Source organism: Tenebrio molitor, chromosome 3 (genome assembly GCF_963966145.1).
Source record: "Tenebrio molitor chromosome 3, icTenMoli1.1, whole genome shotgun sequence".
In the NCBI taxonomy this organism is placed as follows: Eukaryota; Metazoa; Arthropoda; class Insecta; order Coleoptera; family Tenebrionidae; genus Tenebrio; species Tenebrio molitor.
The window spans coordinates 16,838,174-16,855,605 of record NC_091048.1 but is presented as its reverse complement, the minus strand read 5'-3'; the positions used below and the strand labels follow the sequence as shown (position 1 = coordinate 16,855,605).

The following is a 17,432-nucleotide window of genomic DNA, read 5'->3' as shown; positions in this document are numbered from 1 at the left end:
AATCGTTTTTTTATGAAAATGTACTGAGAGCTTACATTGGAGAATTATCTGAAACTGTCAAATTAATAATCTGACCATTAATTTTATTGATTCTATTATTTAATTATTATTTAAGGCAGAATATAGCCTAAGGGAGTCCGTTCCGGCTCAGGGACGCGAGGGTCGCGGGTTCGATTCCGACCCAGGGCGAAATTTAAAAAATAATAAAAAAAAGGCTATATTCTGTCTCGTGATTCGGAAGTCACGTTAAGCCATTGGTCCCGGTCTATTGAGTTGGTCACCATGCCCCTCATAGATTTGTAAACCAGTCCTAGACTGTGTAACAAATTTTATATAGGGTCATTATAAATGATTGTCCCATCGCAGTTGTCGTTGAAAACCCACACAAATTTGGGATGTGCCGCTAGCTTCGCAACGTTAAACAAACTAGTAGACAAATTTACACTACCGCCAGCAGCGCTACCTATCGGCGATGCTAGTCTCACTCATGTTATAAAGCTTGCAGTACATTCAATTACGTCACCAACGCCTACTGCGATGAGACAATCATTTATAATGACCCCGTAGTATATACCTACCTATGTGGAGGCGAGACGCCGGTAATTATGTTGATTAGCACTGCACTATTATTTGATAGTATATCCGTAACAGTGTATGTACTCCGGCAAAATTGCCGTGCCGCCGGGTGGTGAAGGGTTAACAAATGTTGAAAATGAAAGATTTCACAGGAGTTTACAAACGAGTGTGAAATCGAATTTACAACACGTGTTATACACGATATTTTTCTGACGACCACAAAAAAAAAAAAAAAATATATTTGGCATCCCTTTTTAGTAACTAGCGGGTAGACTAGACTAGAACGTCGGCAGGCAAAAACTTACCACTATCGTAAATCGTCATTATTACCTATAATTTTTACAACCTATCCATTACAAGTGAAGAAGCTAAAGTTCCCAAAAATAGTATTTATTCTCTCTTCCATTTGTTAACGGTGCAAACCATGTGCAAACGTCAAGTTAAAACTTCAAATATCATTCGCCAGAGCACTCTAGTTACGGACAAAATAATTATGCCGTTGCGCGGAAAGATAGACATTGTTAATCATCGCCATCGGCCTGTGTGCAAAATAAAAACACAGCTGATCAGATTTCTCAAATTTTTCAGTTCACACGGGTAGGCCGTTCGTTCGTCTTCGTGTTGAAATTGTTTGCAATTTTAAATTTTCACTAAGGAAAAACTGTATGAAATGTGCTATATTGCATAATGGTCGTCGGAAAACAATTTATCGGGCCACTTAGTTAACTCTCCGATAAATACAAAATTGGTTACTTTCTAGCATTTCGATAGCAACGTTTAATTTAACCGGCCAATTAGTTATTGCGCCGTTCCAGAAACCAGGCACATAACAGATATGTAGTATAATAATAAAATATTAATGCATTTGAATCATTTGATAATGCCGGATAAAAAAGTGTTGACAATTGCTTCTGGTTTTAAACTTTATAACTTTTATTGGACCTACTGATCAAATTTTATAGAATCTGTGTTCAAATCTTCTCTCATTATGTTGTGGGTATGCATAGACATAAAGCCTGTAATCAAAATACAGGGAAATTTTTAAACACGTAAATACTGAATACTCCCGCATCGATGGAGATATACGTGTTTTTTGAAAAAAGTGAGTAGAGACCATTTCATCTAAGAAATACATAATGCGCACGAACGCGTTGTCGTCAGACGAGTCCATGTTCAAATTTTTAGGGGAGGTTTGAGTCCAGCGGCGTACAGACCTATCAACCACGTGGAATCCATGCGCTCGTTGTTATTTCTAACTTAACCCCGTTAGCGTTCAAAAAGTGTTTTGTTTTTGTTATTCCTTTCGCTGTGTATCGTTTTATGGTATTCATTGTTCAATTATTGATTTGTTAGAATTTCAATCACATAAATTAATTGAACTATAGTGACTCTTCAGCTAATCGAATGTTTCTACGGCACTGATCATCAGCTAACTAGCGTCGTACGGTCAGATTTCGATGAGTCATCATGTACTTCTTAGATGAAATGGTCTCTAACTCGTGACGTAAAATCAACTCAGAAATTTTGAGTTTTCGAATAGAACCCAAAGTTTACTAGTTCCGTGGGGTTTATTGGGTGGTTTTTTGGGTTTTATTCTAGTGAGGGAACACATGCGTGATCGACAGACTCTGTAGTAAAAATTTAGTGTATTATGACGTCACGAGTAACTTTTGCGGGGGGGAAAATTCAAACTATTGTTTTAAATGGCAACGAGGCAACCTATACTCTATTCTTTATTTTGGTGAGTGGTCTTAGGGAAATTTTCAGCCGTCAAGTTGAATTTAGGGATTTTTGAAAGTTCCAATGGAAAAGTGCGTTGGTACTATGGCGGACAAAAAAGTTTTAACGATCAAATTTTGGCATATCAAAAAATGTCATTGTAAGCTGCCCTTTACTGTTATTATGACGTTTATAAATCGAAAAATTTACGGTTTGAAGTAAACGTCTATCAAGTTTATAATAATAATTTAATGATACAATGCCAGCCGTATCTGAATTTACTAAAGCCAAAATAGTAACCCTTCACCAGAGAGGTATGTCGTATGGGCAAATTTCGACGAATTTAGGGTTATCGAAGGGCACTATCCATGCCATTATGCGGAAGTGGCAACACACTGGGACGGTGGTTTGGCGTCCAGGTTCTGGAAGAAGCCGGGTGTCTTCCGGGAACAGAACGAGGCACCCCCGAACTATCACCGAAATCTGTGCCTCTCCATGAGGAATAGATTGCTCTTGGTTGTACAACAAAATGGTGCAATGATCAAATATTGACTTCTTCAGTTTTATTTGTAAAGTTTTTTTTATTTTAAACTTTTAATTTTAAGTTTAATAAATAAATGTTATAATTTGTTAGTATTGTGGATTGATCTCTACTTTGAATTTTTTGATATTTGCGTACCAAAATACAACCTGTTGGGTCGTTCTGTCTTGACGTAAATAGAACTAAATTTGGTTTCATCTATGATGAAGACATTCCTGATTTTGTGTTGATGCTAAACCTCTAAGAACTAGATAGGTATTACGTATCTCCATTCTACACCACTCGATAGCCTAGGGGCTGCAGAGACTTTCGCAATTTCGATGGCAAAGACGAAACGATTAAGATTCATCCACGTTCACCATTCGTGAGCTGACATAGGCACACAAAAATTTTTGTGTTAACCTATGATTGACTATTCTGTCACTGGTGACATGACAAGAAAGGCAAAAATAAAAAATGAGGTTAGTTAACCATAAAGCCAGTTTTACATTTAGATGTCAAAGGAATAACAAGTCGTTCAAAATTTTTTGTCCGCCATAGTACCTAGTTGATAAAAACTATTCAAATATTACAATAATGTACTTACAGAGACGCCGCAAAGTCTTTCTATTTACCGTGTGAGCAACAAGTACTGATTGAGTTGGCAATAAATTCTGGTGATTTTTGGTGACTTTTATGTCATGTTCCAACGAGAAAACCATGTTATTAATAAAAGATTACAAAAACCAAGACGTTTAAATTTGAAATGTATACCAGCTGTCAATAATGTCAATAAAACAAACCGAAATAGGTACAATTCACAGTCTTGAAAATTGTATGTAAAATTTTTTTTTGCCAACTGAAACAGTTATTGTTGCTCACCCTGTATTATTTTCCAAGTTAAATTGCTCATGATCCACATGCATCGAGGCATAACCTTAAACGTGTCATCTTCACAACTTCTTTGCAATATTGCCCGGCACGGGACGGGAATAATGTTCGGTCGGGATATCTCTGGTCGCATTGACCGACGACGGACGCCGATAATTTTCATATCGGGCACGGTTACATTTAAGAATCGATGTGTACGGCTTATTATATTTACATTTCGCCACATAAGATTGCGAGATTTGGACACTCGACGAAGATTCTGAATCTGAATGACAGTGATGACAGTTAATATTTTGATTTACACCACACAAATATTTCGTGGAAAAAGTAAAACTTACAAAGCTACCCATGGCTTGCTTGATCGCAAAGACCACTCACCAAGATAAAGAATGGAGTATACATACTTCTGGTATACTATACAAATTAGTCAGTTCTACTCTGGTTCTACATACTGTGGTTCTACCAACCTTGTTGTACCTGTACGTTTTTCCGACACCATTCAGTCTCAGTATGTGTTCTCTGGTCTCAGTGTTAAATTTCTTGCGTGGTAATCATTTTCGTTGTAGCTTTTCTATCATTTCACTTTCATTTGCTCTTCATTAACGTTGACCAAGGTGGTCCGGAATGAGGCGTATTTTGAATTTTTAAATTCAGTCAGTGCAAATCGTCTTCAAATGCCTTGGTAGTTAACGGCATAAAATATTTCCGCGTATTTGATTACACCTTTATACAGGGTGTTTTCGAAGTTGAGGTGTTCCTTTTAACCTGTGATAGTATGCGTTGTTCTAAAGAGTTTTAGCCAAAATCACCTTAGTAAAATGTGTACGGCAATGAAGATACAATAAGTTCATTTTTTTGAAATTTTTGAAACCGGTCCTGCTCAAATTTGCGCTGATTTGTTAGAAATTGGAATTGACAAAAAAAAATCAAATGAGCATGGACGTTAATCAAAACTACTGTCAGAGTTGTCATCTAATTAGTCGAAATGGCTTTATTATTAGGAAAATAATGAGCTCACAGATATGTTGCAAACGCATGGGCAATGTTATCACGTTATCAGAATGCATCTGCAGCGTCCAGAGAGTATTGCAAAGCGATTTCCGGAAAGACACCATTCTGGGCCAGGTTAGTTATTAATCTAGTACAGCGGAGAAATGGACAGGACCGGACTTAAAATTTTAGAAAACAATAAAAATATACAATCAATTATCTCCGTTAATACAAACATTTTACTAAGAAGATTTAGGCTAAAATTCGTAAGAATAATGTGTAGTACCTCGTGTTACAAGGAACACGTCAACTTCGAGAACACCCGTATAGGTACAGATACAGTGAGTTTTTTTTCTAAGACTGGCCATTGTGTTTTAGATGCTAATTTTTCAACCCCCTGTTAACTTCTATATTTGTGAAAATTACAAAGCCTAGCGCTGTTTTTAGATTAAACAATAATATTATTAAGGCCCGTATTCACCAACGCCAGTTAAAGTTAACTGTAGGTTAAAATGTTTCGTTACCTTAGTTACCTATTGTTACAACAATGTTTTCGTATATTTTAACTTACAGTTAACTTTAACTGGCGTTGGTAAATATGGGCCCTAGTCATTTACTTCATTTCGTGATACATTTTTAAATGGTTGTAATAGACAATTTACAAACAAAATGTTATTGGCAAAAATCCACAAAATAGTCTGAATATTACTTTAATAAGGATAGATTCATTATTTATGTAATAACAAGGTTCCTTACTTCAATAAAAATTAAATGAAATGTTCAAAATGGCCTTTATAGGCAGCTAATAGATTACACAATCAATTACATATCAAAATTACAAATTTCAGGTGAAATTTTAGCCTACTGAAAATTTAAAATTGAAACAAACAGAATTCAAAAAACGTCTTTTTGCTAGCTTATTCTTTGCTTCTGGTTATTAAATCGAAATTGCTTCAATACATAATCATACCCCACAACTTTACTATAAAACTGGATTGAATATTTTCATGAGGTCAAAAGTTAACAGGGGCTTGAAAAATTAGCATGTAAAACCCGATGGCCAGTCTTTAAAAAAACTCATTGTATACAGAATATTTCACGAGTGATAATGAGCCCGGCGGAATAGAAAATGCAACCCACAATACAATAAAACATTTATATAATAAACCTGGACATGTAGGCTTATTATGGTGACCATTGGTTATTTACCAGTATTGAAAGGAAAGCAACATTGGATATTAAAATATTTAAATAATTAAAATATTCCCTATTATGGTGTCCACATTGGTAAGTAGACGCTTAAGTGACCTTGGTAAATTTCAGATGTTGGATAGAAACACGATTCGAAGTTGCCTTCTCCAGTGTATCCAACCTAAAGAAAAAGAATCAGGCAAAATTTTTAGGGATTTACGATTTTATTTGACATAAATGACATGTCAATGTCATGCTAGTGTTAGCAACTGGATTCTGCATTTGAATTTGGCGCTTCAGAATCCGGGAAGTCCCGAGCCGCTGCCTGTCCAAGTCGTCGTATTGGGGAAGAACACTTTACTTGCGAACGAACTGGCCTGGGTTACACAGCCGCTCGTTGTCTTGTTCTTAGTTCTTTGTTTTAAATTTTGAGTTTATTCTGTTCTGTGTTGAGTTCTAATACAACTTTTTGTAAAAGCTATTACTAGAATAAAAGTCTTCCAAAAAATACAATTTGATCAGAAAAAACAGGGCGGATATGAAGAGCAAAATTTCTGAAAATATGCAGCTTAACTTAATAAACTGTCACTTGTCAATGGTGACATTTGCCTCATTTTATCTAAAACATGTTTTTACTGAAAAATGCAGTATTTATGAAAATAGAATCTCGTTTTCCAAACGAGAACGACGAAAATGGTAAATAGATTTATTTACCACACACAACTTTGTTTGTTGGAGTTTCCGCAAAATGTCTCATCATCGTGGTTATAACTGAAGCTTCGACTCATGTTTTCAGAAGTTTTATTTTATCGTTTTTTTTTTTTTGTTGACCATTTGTCTAACATTTGACGTTTTTCAAACGTCATTTAAATGTTTTTAGTTGCTCCCCCTGGATGAAATAAAAAAGCGTACTCTGTGCCACGAAATAAGAATTACAGTCGATTGCCAAAAAATCGAGTATGTATCTACATCAAGTTTTCTACACTTTAATTCATCCTTCTTGTTGTCAATTTTAATTTTTAATGTTACCAAAACAAGCAAAATGTCAAAACTTTTCATTTCTTACGTCAGACCAAGTTAGACATATCAAATTTATTTTACATACATTTTCACTTTTAAGTATACTCCATTCTTTATCTTGGTGAGTGGTCTTTGGGAAATTTTCAGCCGTCAAGTTAAATTTAGGGATTTTTGAAAGTTCCAATGGAAAAGTGCGTTGGTAGTTGTTGAAAAATATTCAAATATTACAATAATGTACTTACAGAGACGCCGCAAAGTCTTTCTATTTATTATTTTCCTGGTTAAATTGCTCATGATTCATATGGACCGAGACCACCGACACATAACCTCAAACGTGTCATCTTCATATCGCATCGTTTTCAAAAATTTTAATAACTTGCTTGGGAATTTCAAAATGTTCTAGACCGGCCACACACTTTCCGGTCAAATTTGATCCGGTTTATGGTTTAAGAATCCGGTTAATTTCTCACACCCAAACTTCTTTGCAACATTGCCTGGCACGGGACGGGAATAATGTTGGGTCGACGCTCGACGGCCGGATGGACCGACGACGGACGCCGATAATTTTCATATCGGGAACGGTTAAATTTAAGAATCGATGTGTACAGCTTATATATTTACATTTCGCGACATAAGATTGTGAGATTTGGAGATGAAAGCTTGACGAAGATTCTGAATTCGAATGACAGCGATGACAGTTAATATTTGATTTACACGACACACAAATTTGGTGGAAAAAGTAAAACTTACAAAGCTACCCATGGCTTGCTTGATCGCATCGACCACTCACCAAGATAAAGAATGGAGTATATAACGTAATACCTAAATTGCATCACACAAAAAGAGTCAAATTAACTGGGTTTGGGTCGACAGTTTATTTCAAAATTTGTATTTCTTAAGCCCGGTTTCTGGAACGGTCCGATAACTTAACGGCCGGTTAAATCAAGCGTTGCTATAGAAACGCTAGAAAGTGACCAATCACATTACATGATTTTTGTATTTATCGGAGAGTTAACTAACTGACCAAATAAAATGTTTCCAGAAACCGGGCCTTAGTCAATTATCTTTATTTTTAGTAGATGCACAGTTTGCTGAATAAATGTGGGTTAGTTGGTTGCAATTGATAAAAGAAAATGTGTATTCCTGGTTGCCTACCTAGACACAAATGAAAGAATGAGAACAGACAAGAGGACGGCAAACTTTTCCCACCCCGCACTCCCGACTGCCCCGCAGTAGGTCGTTTATTGCATCAACCGAACACGGAACGATAATCAATCCGCTCATTTCATCTCATCCGTTGATTGTTACAAAATCGTGAAAAGACATGCAGATGGCCGATATGTGATATTCTTCCAATTTTGCAAAGTGTGTGCGATAACTAAAATGTGAAAGGTAAACTGTGGTGACTAATCAGAACTCTTTTTTTAATATGGTAAGCACAAGATTTGTTTGTATTGAATTGGAGGTTAGGAAACGGATATTATTTACTCTCGTTGATAAAAAATAAAAATAATGGCGCTTATCATCAAAATGGAATGAACACGTTCACACGCAACATCAAATCGATTTAAACTTGAGAAAAATAAAAAAGCGTTCAGTGTTTCCTAAAAAAATAGTCTGTTAACAATTTAACATACAGCTGGACATTCACCTGGAGATTAAATTTGAATTTAAAATGGTTGTCCCAGATGTAAATGTGTAAACATTTAAATTAATAAATATGTCTTCGACCATAGTTCGGAACCTACGTCACTGGCAATTACTTGTGCAGAAAATACCGAGCGATCCAAAAGTCTTTCTATCAAGTGAGCCATGACATTATTATAATTATACATGCAGCAGGCCAAGATATTTTTTTGATTTTTGTGAGATTGGCGTCAGGTCCTGTCATGTGACGTTTCGTTTTTAAATATTCGCATTGTTGTCAATTTCGTTATTAATTTGGTTAATAAGAATTTACCCAGAACTGCCCTACAAATATGTTTCATTTCAATAACAATTTTACTATTATTGTTCCAAATATGCGTTCAATTATTTAAAAAATGTAACAACCTGGGAGCAGTGTTCCGTTGAATTATAACCTAAAATAGATTTATTATGACAAATCACAATACTGCCAACTAAAATGTCAGAATTTCATAAGATAGTCCGAATTTGAAACAATCGTGAATGGTATATACAGGGTCTCTATAAATGATTGTCGGGTCCAGCCAGCCATGGAAAGTTGTCAAATTTTGAATGTGCCGCTTTGTTCGGCAATTAATGAATGTCACATTTTCAGGTTAGGTTGTTGGCTTTTAACCAGAGACAAGTTTCAACTGTGCTTTACTCTTGCTAACATTAATGTATTTATTATTTAATATCAACACCAACAGGGGAACAATTATTGCCCCCATCGTACCGCCACACACTGTACAAGAATTGGTATGAGAACAAATCCAAACAGATAAATATTGAGAACACCTTGTCCCCATATACCACAATACAATACTCGATACTGCCTTTTTGTCTGCTTTAGTGCTTTCACATTTCTTGTTTTATGCTAGTGGTAAATACGACCTAGACTGAATTGTCGAATATGGTATTGACTCCCATTTTTTCTTCCAATACAAATAACAGTGTTTTTCATAACAAATAAGTCTTACTGGTTTTTCAATAAAATCAAATGTATTCAACAACATAATTTACAACACTAAATAACCATAACAAATAGGTATTTTTTTTATAAAATAGATTGAGAATGTCCCCCATTAACTTCTAAACACTTGACAATTCTTCATTTATTTTCAAAAATATTTTGCAGCATTTCTTAGTTACGGGTACAGCAACACTGCTATCCACAGTTCCACACACCAATTTTCAAAACATGTAAAGGAGTCTCTACAAATTGGTGTGGATTCTCAGCACTCCAAATTATGAAATTGAGGTGATTTTCAAACTGAATACATTATTAAACACAACTTTGATAATCTGCAGGTTGGAGTTCTTGTACAACACTAATTTTATAAAGATGCAGTTGTAACCTATTTTTGATGATTTTGTGACAAGTGCATCAGTACACCAGATTGTTGAGATAAACAGGCTATGGATATCTGTAGAGTCTTTTCCACAATTTCTTTCAAATCCTCCAGTATTTCATCAGATACTGGTGCTCGTCCTAATGATTTACCCTTGCTAATTGTTCTGATTGTTAAAAATCTGTTCACAATGTTGTTCAGATATTTTGATGGAATTCATTTTTACAAACAGATAATTCCCCATTACTAAACCTTCCATTTCGAAAGTAAAAAACAACAATGAACGTGTTCTGTTCAACAGAATAAACCATTGTAAATAAAATAAAGCTAAAATAAAACATAAAACATTAAAGCATAACCTCACAAATTTTGCCAGTGTATTTACCTCTAAAAGCGGACGTACTTGCAATTTTTATTGAAAAATACTGATTTTTGGTGTATATTAACTGTGATTAACTGCGATAAAACGAATATAAGGAACCAAAACTTGACTGACAAGCGCAAACGAAACGTCAGTCACTAATGTCAGAAGTGACCGTGAAAACGAACTAAAATTTGGCATCGGTTTCAAAAAAGCGGAACAGTAAATTTTTTTTCCAAGGCTGGCTTGACCAGACATTCATTTATAGAGACCCTGTAGTATATACTCTCGTGTCAAAAATAAATAGCTCCCTAGAATTCGAATTTTTAGGGAAATAACGTTATTCATGTTGTGTGCAACTAGAATTTTCAAAAGTATATAAAAAACCAATCTTCATTTACGTAAAGCATATTAATTAATTAATAATTTTGTTATTATTATGATAATTGGAAATACGGCCGTGCATTACGAAGTTGGTATCCATGCGTGTACATAACAACGTCTTGGGTTTATTATTTTGAAATCCTTATGGTTTAAGAATTCTATTATCCACTGTTTCTACACTTCAAAGAAATAAAAATTTCACCTTTGTTGTCAAGATACCGGAAAAATTCACACTACCTATAACATCTTCCGGGTGAATTTACTCACATAAACGCGAACAAAAGATGCACTTCACTTTCTTTTGTCCCGTCTGAAAACCAAATAAATGCAACAAATGAACAAATATTATCACTCATGCAGGAAATGGCAGTTGTCCATATTTTAATAGTTGGTACCTGGGGTTTTATTAATTAAGCCTCACCTATGTATATACCTTACGAATCTTGTTTTCTTCTGATGAACACCTATTCAGCCATTTGGAAGACAATATTTTTATTATGTATAGACCGTTTCGAAAAGTGAATACCTACCATCATTAATTTTTACATACCTACCGACCATTGCTTCGTCACACTTTAGTATAAATCTGATAAAAAAGCTGCTGTCAAAGTTAATTAAATCAGAAGTTAACATTTTTTACATTCTTAAAACATTTCAGTTCTAAAACAGGCAAAAGATGCACTTGAAGATGCTGTATTAGCAGGTATTAAATGATTGGAATAATATAGCCTATTAACATAATGGAAGGTCCACCAACACCGTAGTTTACGTCGAAAATCGTTCGAAAATACATCCGGCAACGCTCTTGAATTTTGACCTAGGGGAAAATTAATAACGTAGGGGATTTTTGATCTGGGAACAGGCTATGGATATTGTTGTTCAATTTTCTGACAGTTTTATACTGTAACATCAAGGGCCAGTTTACAGAAAGAGAATTAAATATTTAATTCGAATTAAATTTTAATGGGCGATTAACCAATGAATCCGAATCTTCGATTGGTTCAATCTCATTACGTGTTCAGTTAATCTCGCATTTGATTACGATTAACTTAATTTCGCTTATGTAAACTGGCCCATAGTTTAATTAATACAAAAAATATAAACGTTTTGTTGAGTATTTGTAATGTGTAACAAATAGTGAGTTATCCTAAAAAAATTTGTCCATCAAATATGATGATTGCCTTGATTGCATTTTCTGTAAAACTAACTGTGTGACAAACTGATTCAAGTTTTTTATTTTAATATTAATTTTTTTTAAATAACCATAAAGAAAACGTTTTTGTAAGATCGGTTACTTTTAAATTAACATACATAATTTTAACACAAATTTTCGTATTAACTTGTAAACAATTAGAAACAAGGTAAGTTAAGGGTTCGAGTATAGGACCTCCTGTATCGTATGCTTTGCATTTTCTCTATTCTTTTTACATATTATACGTTCTAAATTGCATTAGAAGTAATTTATGCCAACGTCTACACTTTTAAACCGTTTAATTCTCGATTGCTATCTACACCATCGTTATAACGGCTGCATATAAATCTTGTCAGCATGAAATTCCATTTTTAATCAAACTTGAACTTATTATTATTAGCAACTCTTAGAATAGATTCGAATTTTCACGCTATTGAACAGATTATTAACATAAATTCAATTATCAAGTGGCGTCAAGTCAAGTGTACAAAACAACTTGGCATTTTTGTAAACGTAGGTACAGTTACGGCCACGGAAAAAACTTGTGTAGTCTAAGCTTTATTGTTATTATGACTGACATTCAAAATTTTTGTGACAGAAATTCTGTCACGGACAATAAAAATTGATTGACAAATTGACATCCATGTCAAAAATTCCAATGTGTAGTCCGAAATATAATACGGGGTGATCAAGAAGGACTGTTTAAGTTGGTAACACTGGATCGTATTTTAAATCATATAACAGGAGTAACTTCCGGTTGTTGGTGGCTTGTCATTGTTAATAATATACCTATATCAGATATTTGTCAAATAAACCAACAAAACATATCCAGTTGCAGTGTTATAAATAACCGAATTAAAAAATTTTCTTAATTGTACTGCCAACTTAAACAGTCCTTTTTGATCACCCGGTATAACCTGTTTTACAGCTAATGTCAGTTGATTGACGAAATTCCGTGGCCGTGACTGTACAATGTAATGCTGTTAAAAACCGTAAAGTCTGTATAACAGTAAAACCATAATCACTTGCTACTTTGTAATTTCTTTCATAAACCCGAAACGCATTATTTTGTCACTTTGTATTCAAGTACATAACATAATTTTTTGTGTCTCAATTTTCTCACATTACAATTTCGTAAGCGGTATTTTACAGCAATAAAATTATGAGTATAACTAATTTGATCTTGCATACAAGTAGATTGTTATTTTAAATGGCAGGTGTGTATCATTAATTGCGGTTTGCGTTGTACTTGCAACCGTTCTATTTACTTACAATTATCCAGGTCGATACTAAATCAATGTAGCGTATCAGACAAGCACTAATAGTGAAAGGAAAGCCTTGTAGGCAGGGGACAGAACATAAGGTGATCGTTTGATGTTGGCCATTAACTGTACGTTTTCCTTTTTTCCAGATATGTTAAACCTCCACTGCCACAAAGATGACGAGAACAAAAGAAAAAATCCTTCATGACAACAAACCATTAAATTCTACCTTTTACCATCACAAATCTCACCAAACGACTCTACTCAAAGGTTTAAATTCCTTATGGGAAAAAGGCGAACTCTTAGATGTCGCACTTATAATCGAAGGACAGATTTTTAAGGCACATAAGGCCGTACTATCAGCTTGCAGTGATTACTTCCGTGCCATGTTTACAAACAACATGTTAGAATCAAGACAGGATGAAATATGTCTTAATGGAATTACTGCTGCTGGTTTCCATCAAATACTCGAATACGCTTATACTTCAAGGATCATGCTTAATTTAAGTAACGTGCAGGATGTTCTGGAAGCAGCTTCCCATATTCAGATGGAACCGGTGATTCAAGCCTGTTCAAAATTTTTACTCTCACAAATCGACATCGATAATTGCATAGATATTGCCACTATTGCCGAGATATACTCATTGGAAAAACTGAGGTTGATGGTGTACAGATACATGAGCGAACATTTATCGGATTTTTCCAACTCGAAAGAATTTTACAGACTGACGCCGCAGCAGTTGGAAAATTTGTTGGCTCTTGATTTTCCTGTCGATTGTTCGGAAGCCGATGTGCTTCGCATTGTATTGGCCTGGTTCTTCCATGTAGACAGTTGCAAGTAATTATTTTGTACAGTTAGACTTAGCGTGTGGTAAAAAGTGGATCTGGACGGCGAGATTTTTCATTGCAAACATGTACTCGTCCATTCAGATCCACATTTTATTTCACGGCTTTTCAATATAATGAAACATTTACAGTTTGGTTTTTAGGAAAGATGTCCGGGTTTCCTACGCCATGAGAATATTCCATTATATCCACTTCAAAGAAATCTCTCGTCGAAAACTGGACAGTATCGTTAATAAGATCCTCCAAGACCGCAACTGTGGTTGGGAACTGTACAAAGTGATCTTATCAGAAGCTTACATTCAAACAAACTCCGATAAAATAACAACAAACTCGAACCTACTCAATTCAAGGGGAATGGAATTAGCCGTATTGAAAATAGGAGGGTTCGGTATTAGCGGAATTACGAACGAGATCACTTACTGTTTCTCGAGTGAAAGAAAATGGAAACACTTGACAACAATTCCCCACTTGGAACAATGCAACTTCGGCACTTCCGTTCTCAACAATGAACTCTACATCGTTGGTGGCTGCTTCAATCAATCTCTGCAAGAAAATATACACCCCTTTGGATTTAAATACAGTCCTAGATACGACAAATGGTCGACCATGTCGCCTATGAAAATCGAAAGATGTCGCTTTTCTTTAAACGTGTTGGGTAATATGTTGTATGCAGTAGGTGGCGCCAGCGAAGTGGACGAGTACGGTACTAGTACTTGCGAATGCTACGACCCAGTATTAGACATGTGGTACATGATTAAACCTTTACCGGCCTACATTACCCAACATGCTGGAGCAAGCTACGAGTATAATTTAGACTTGAAGTTATTTATAAGTGGAGGTATGGATCGTGACTCCATACAATCTTCAATGTACTGTTACACTGTTAACGAGGACAAGTGGCATCCGTGCGCTCCCATGTTACGAGCACGTGCTGATCATGTGATGTTATCAATAGGGGATTATTTATATGTTTGCGGTGGTTGGACGGAAGGTCCCGATAGTCGGTCGAGGGTTCTGGTTGATACTATAGACGTCTACGATATAAAGACCGATCGCTGGGATGTTGTTACGACAGTTCCTACGCCTAGATATCATGCGGGGATTGTTTGTGTTGATCATAAGATTTATTTTATTGGAGGATTTTATAGTGACGATATGTTTGATAAGAGTACAGCGGCCATAGAATTTTACGATATTGATACTGATTCTTGGACTACCGAAGAAAAATATCCGCAGGATATTTGGGAACATACTTGTGCCTCTTTATTTATCCCAAAATGGAGAGATGACATGCAAGATATGCAAGTTATTGCCAAAACTGAAAGTTCTGTTTGATTTTTGTCTTAATTTTTTATTTTTGATATGTTTGGATTTTTGAGAAAATATATTTATTTTGTAAACAAAACACATTTTCTTTGTGATAACTGCTCCAGTCTTTTGTTTTTTCCAAAATAATGTGGTCCCAGAGATATTCAGATTGTTAAATCAAAGAGTTCCCTTTTTGCAAAATTTACGTAATAAAATTACTTGACGTAGGTAAATTAAATACATACCTATAACATTGTTACTAATAGTTTTTTAAATCATAACATTAAATTGTTAAACTGGTTTCAACAATTTCGAAGAAAAATTAATTTTATGACAGAAAACCAATTAATATCATCAGAAAGAATACGTTTCACGTTTATTAAGAAAATTGGGCAATATAATTATGTTGTTGCAGAAATAAGACCAATTCCAATTATGTCCTGCCATTAATGGAGATATTATACACTACTCAAAAAATAAAAGTAGTCACTTTTTTGAACTTCGATATTTATTTATATTTTAAGAGGTTTCATTCAAACTTGGAATATGTAAGGAACCATTAATTATTGAACTTATTTTAACAAATTAAGAACAGAGAGACACTTGAGCAACCTTCTACTAACATGTGCAAAAATAAAGAGTTTGAAATCAAAATGGATTAAAAAAGTCTGACAACTTGGTTAATTTGTACCAATTGTGATGTTAATATCTGGTGCGGCTTCCTCTTGCCTGCCAAGCGTCGTTGCAGGCTTCGAATAAGCCTTCGCAACCCATCTTGGGGAAAATTGAACCGTTCTTCAACTAAAGCCTATGCCAACTGTTCAGTTGTAATTGGAGGATTTGGACGTCCTCGAACAGGTTTCCCTAATTGTTCCCAAATCTGTTCGATTGGATTTATGTCTGCGCTGCATGCGGGTCAGTTCAGTCCATTTTACGGATATTATGATCATCAAGATAATCAATGACAATGTGAGTAATGTGCTGTCTGGCATTACCTTGCATAAAAACAAAATTTTGATCAACAACATTTGCTCTTGGGATCACTTGACGTTCTCAAATCTCATCAATGTAGGTACCTTCGAGCTGTTAGGCCACCATTGCGAAGAAAAACAAGGTCCTTGCGAGTGTTTATTGTTATTCCACACCACACCATTATGGATCCACCACCAAAAGGGACGGTTTCATGCACTGTATTTGACATGAAATGTTCTAAAGCCCTCCTCCAGACTCTTACACCTTCACCATTACCTGACAGAACAAACTTGGACTCATCACTAAACATGACAGGAGTCTAATGACGAAGTTGCCAGTTTAAGTGTTCTCTTTCAAATTCAAATTTCCTTTAACGATGTTCTCTGGTCAATTTGGGCAATTTTGCAGGACGTCTTGCTCTCAGTTCAGCCTCTCTTAACCTATTGCAGACTGTTTGGTCGCTAATTTTTGTTCCTCTTGTCCTCACTAGATGTTTTTGCAGATTCCGCGCAATATGTGTGCGATTTCGAAGGGCTTGCAATCGCAGAAAACGCTCATCACCTGCCGTAGTTTTACTTTTTGGACCTGTACCTGTACCTTGTTACGGTACCTGTTTTTCGGTATCGTTTCGAAAGCTTCCACGCAGTTTCCTGCACAACCCGCCCAAGCTGTTTGGCAACATAAAGTTGTGAATGTTCTTCTTCGCGTAACGTTACAGCTCTATTAACTTCTGTCGACGTTAATTGCTAAGCCATTGCTTCTTTTATATGTTAGTGAACTGTCAGAATGATCTAATATTGTTTAAGACTAAAATGGTCCAAAGTCTGTTTAAACATTTCTTCTTAAGTGATTTTTTTCATTTTAGTTTTTGTATTGTTCGAACATTTGAGGCTCTAATTTGATTATAACAAGGAGCATTCGCGTACAATTTTGTAATTACTTTAATAAATGACGGTTCAATAGACACTCCAAGTTTGATTCAAAACCCTTAAAGTATAAAAAAAATATCGAAGTTCAAAAAAGTGATTACTTTTATTGCCGGCGTTCTTTCCTGTAAATTTCGTGGAGGATTTTGTAGTTTGGCTCTACAGGCGCATGAGGCCATGAGCTCGTCTGATGAGCATCATGGCTTCGTCCCAGGTACTTGCTTGCGTTTTCAACCGTTCCACCATTGATTTGCCTC

At 35.3% G+C, this 17,432-nt stretch overlaps 1 protein-coding gene and 1 long non-coding RNA gene across 4 annotated transcripts; one reads left to right on the top strand and one right to left on the bottom strand.

Annotated features, from left to right (window-relative positions):
• Positions 1-8,123: 8,123 nt before the first annotated feature.
• Positions 8,124-15,374, top strand: LOC138125978 (kelch-like protein 26). Of its 3 annotated transcripts, none has more exons than XM_069041585.1 (3): positions 8,124-8,299; positions 13,273-13,961; positions 14,101-15,374. In XM_069041585.1, exons 2-3 carry the CDS (start codon positions 13,300-13,302, stop codon positions 15,302-15,304), a joined length of 1,866 nt encoding a protein of 621 aa, XP_068897686.1. In that variant the 5' UTR covers positions 8,124-8,299; positions 13,273-13,299; the 3' UTR covers positions 15,305-15,374. The 3 variants fall into 3 exon arrangements, with proteins under 3 accessions (XP_068897686.1, XP_068897685.1, XP_068897687.1); XM_069041584.1 differs by having other exon boundaries at positions 8,125-8,339; XM_069041586.1 differs by having other exon boundaries at positions 8,126-8,339; positions 14,113-15,374.
• On the bottom strand, positions 9,553-10,521 carry LOC138125979 (uncharacterized). The gene is made up of 2 exons (XR_011157563.1): positions 10,310-10,521; positions 9,553-10,251 (listed from the first exon to the last, which is right to left on the bottom strand). It is a non-coding gene; the product is annotated as an uncharacterized lncRNA (long non-coding RNA).
• Positions 15,375-17,432: the final 2,058 nt, after the last annotated feature.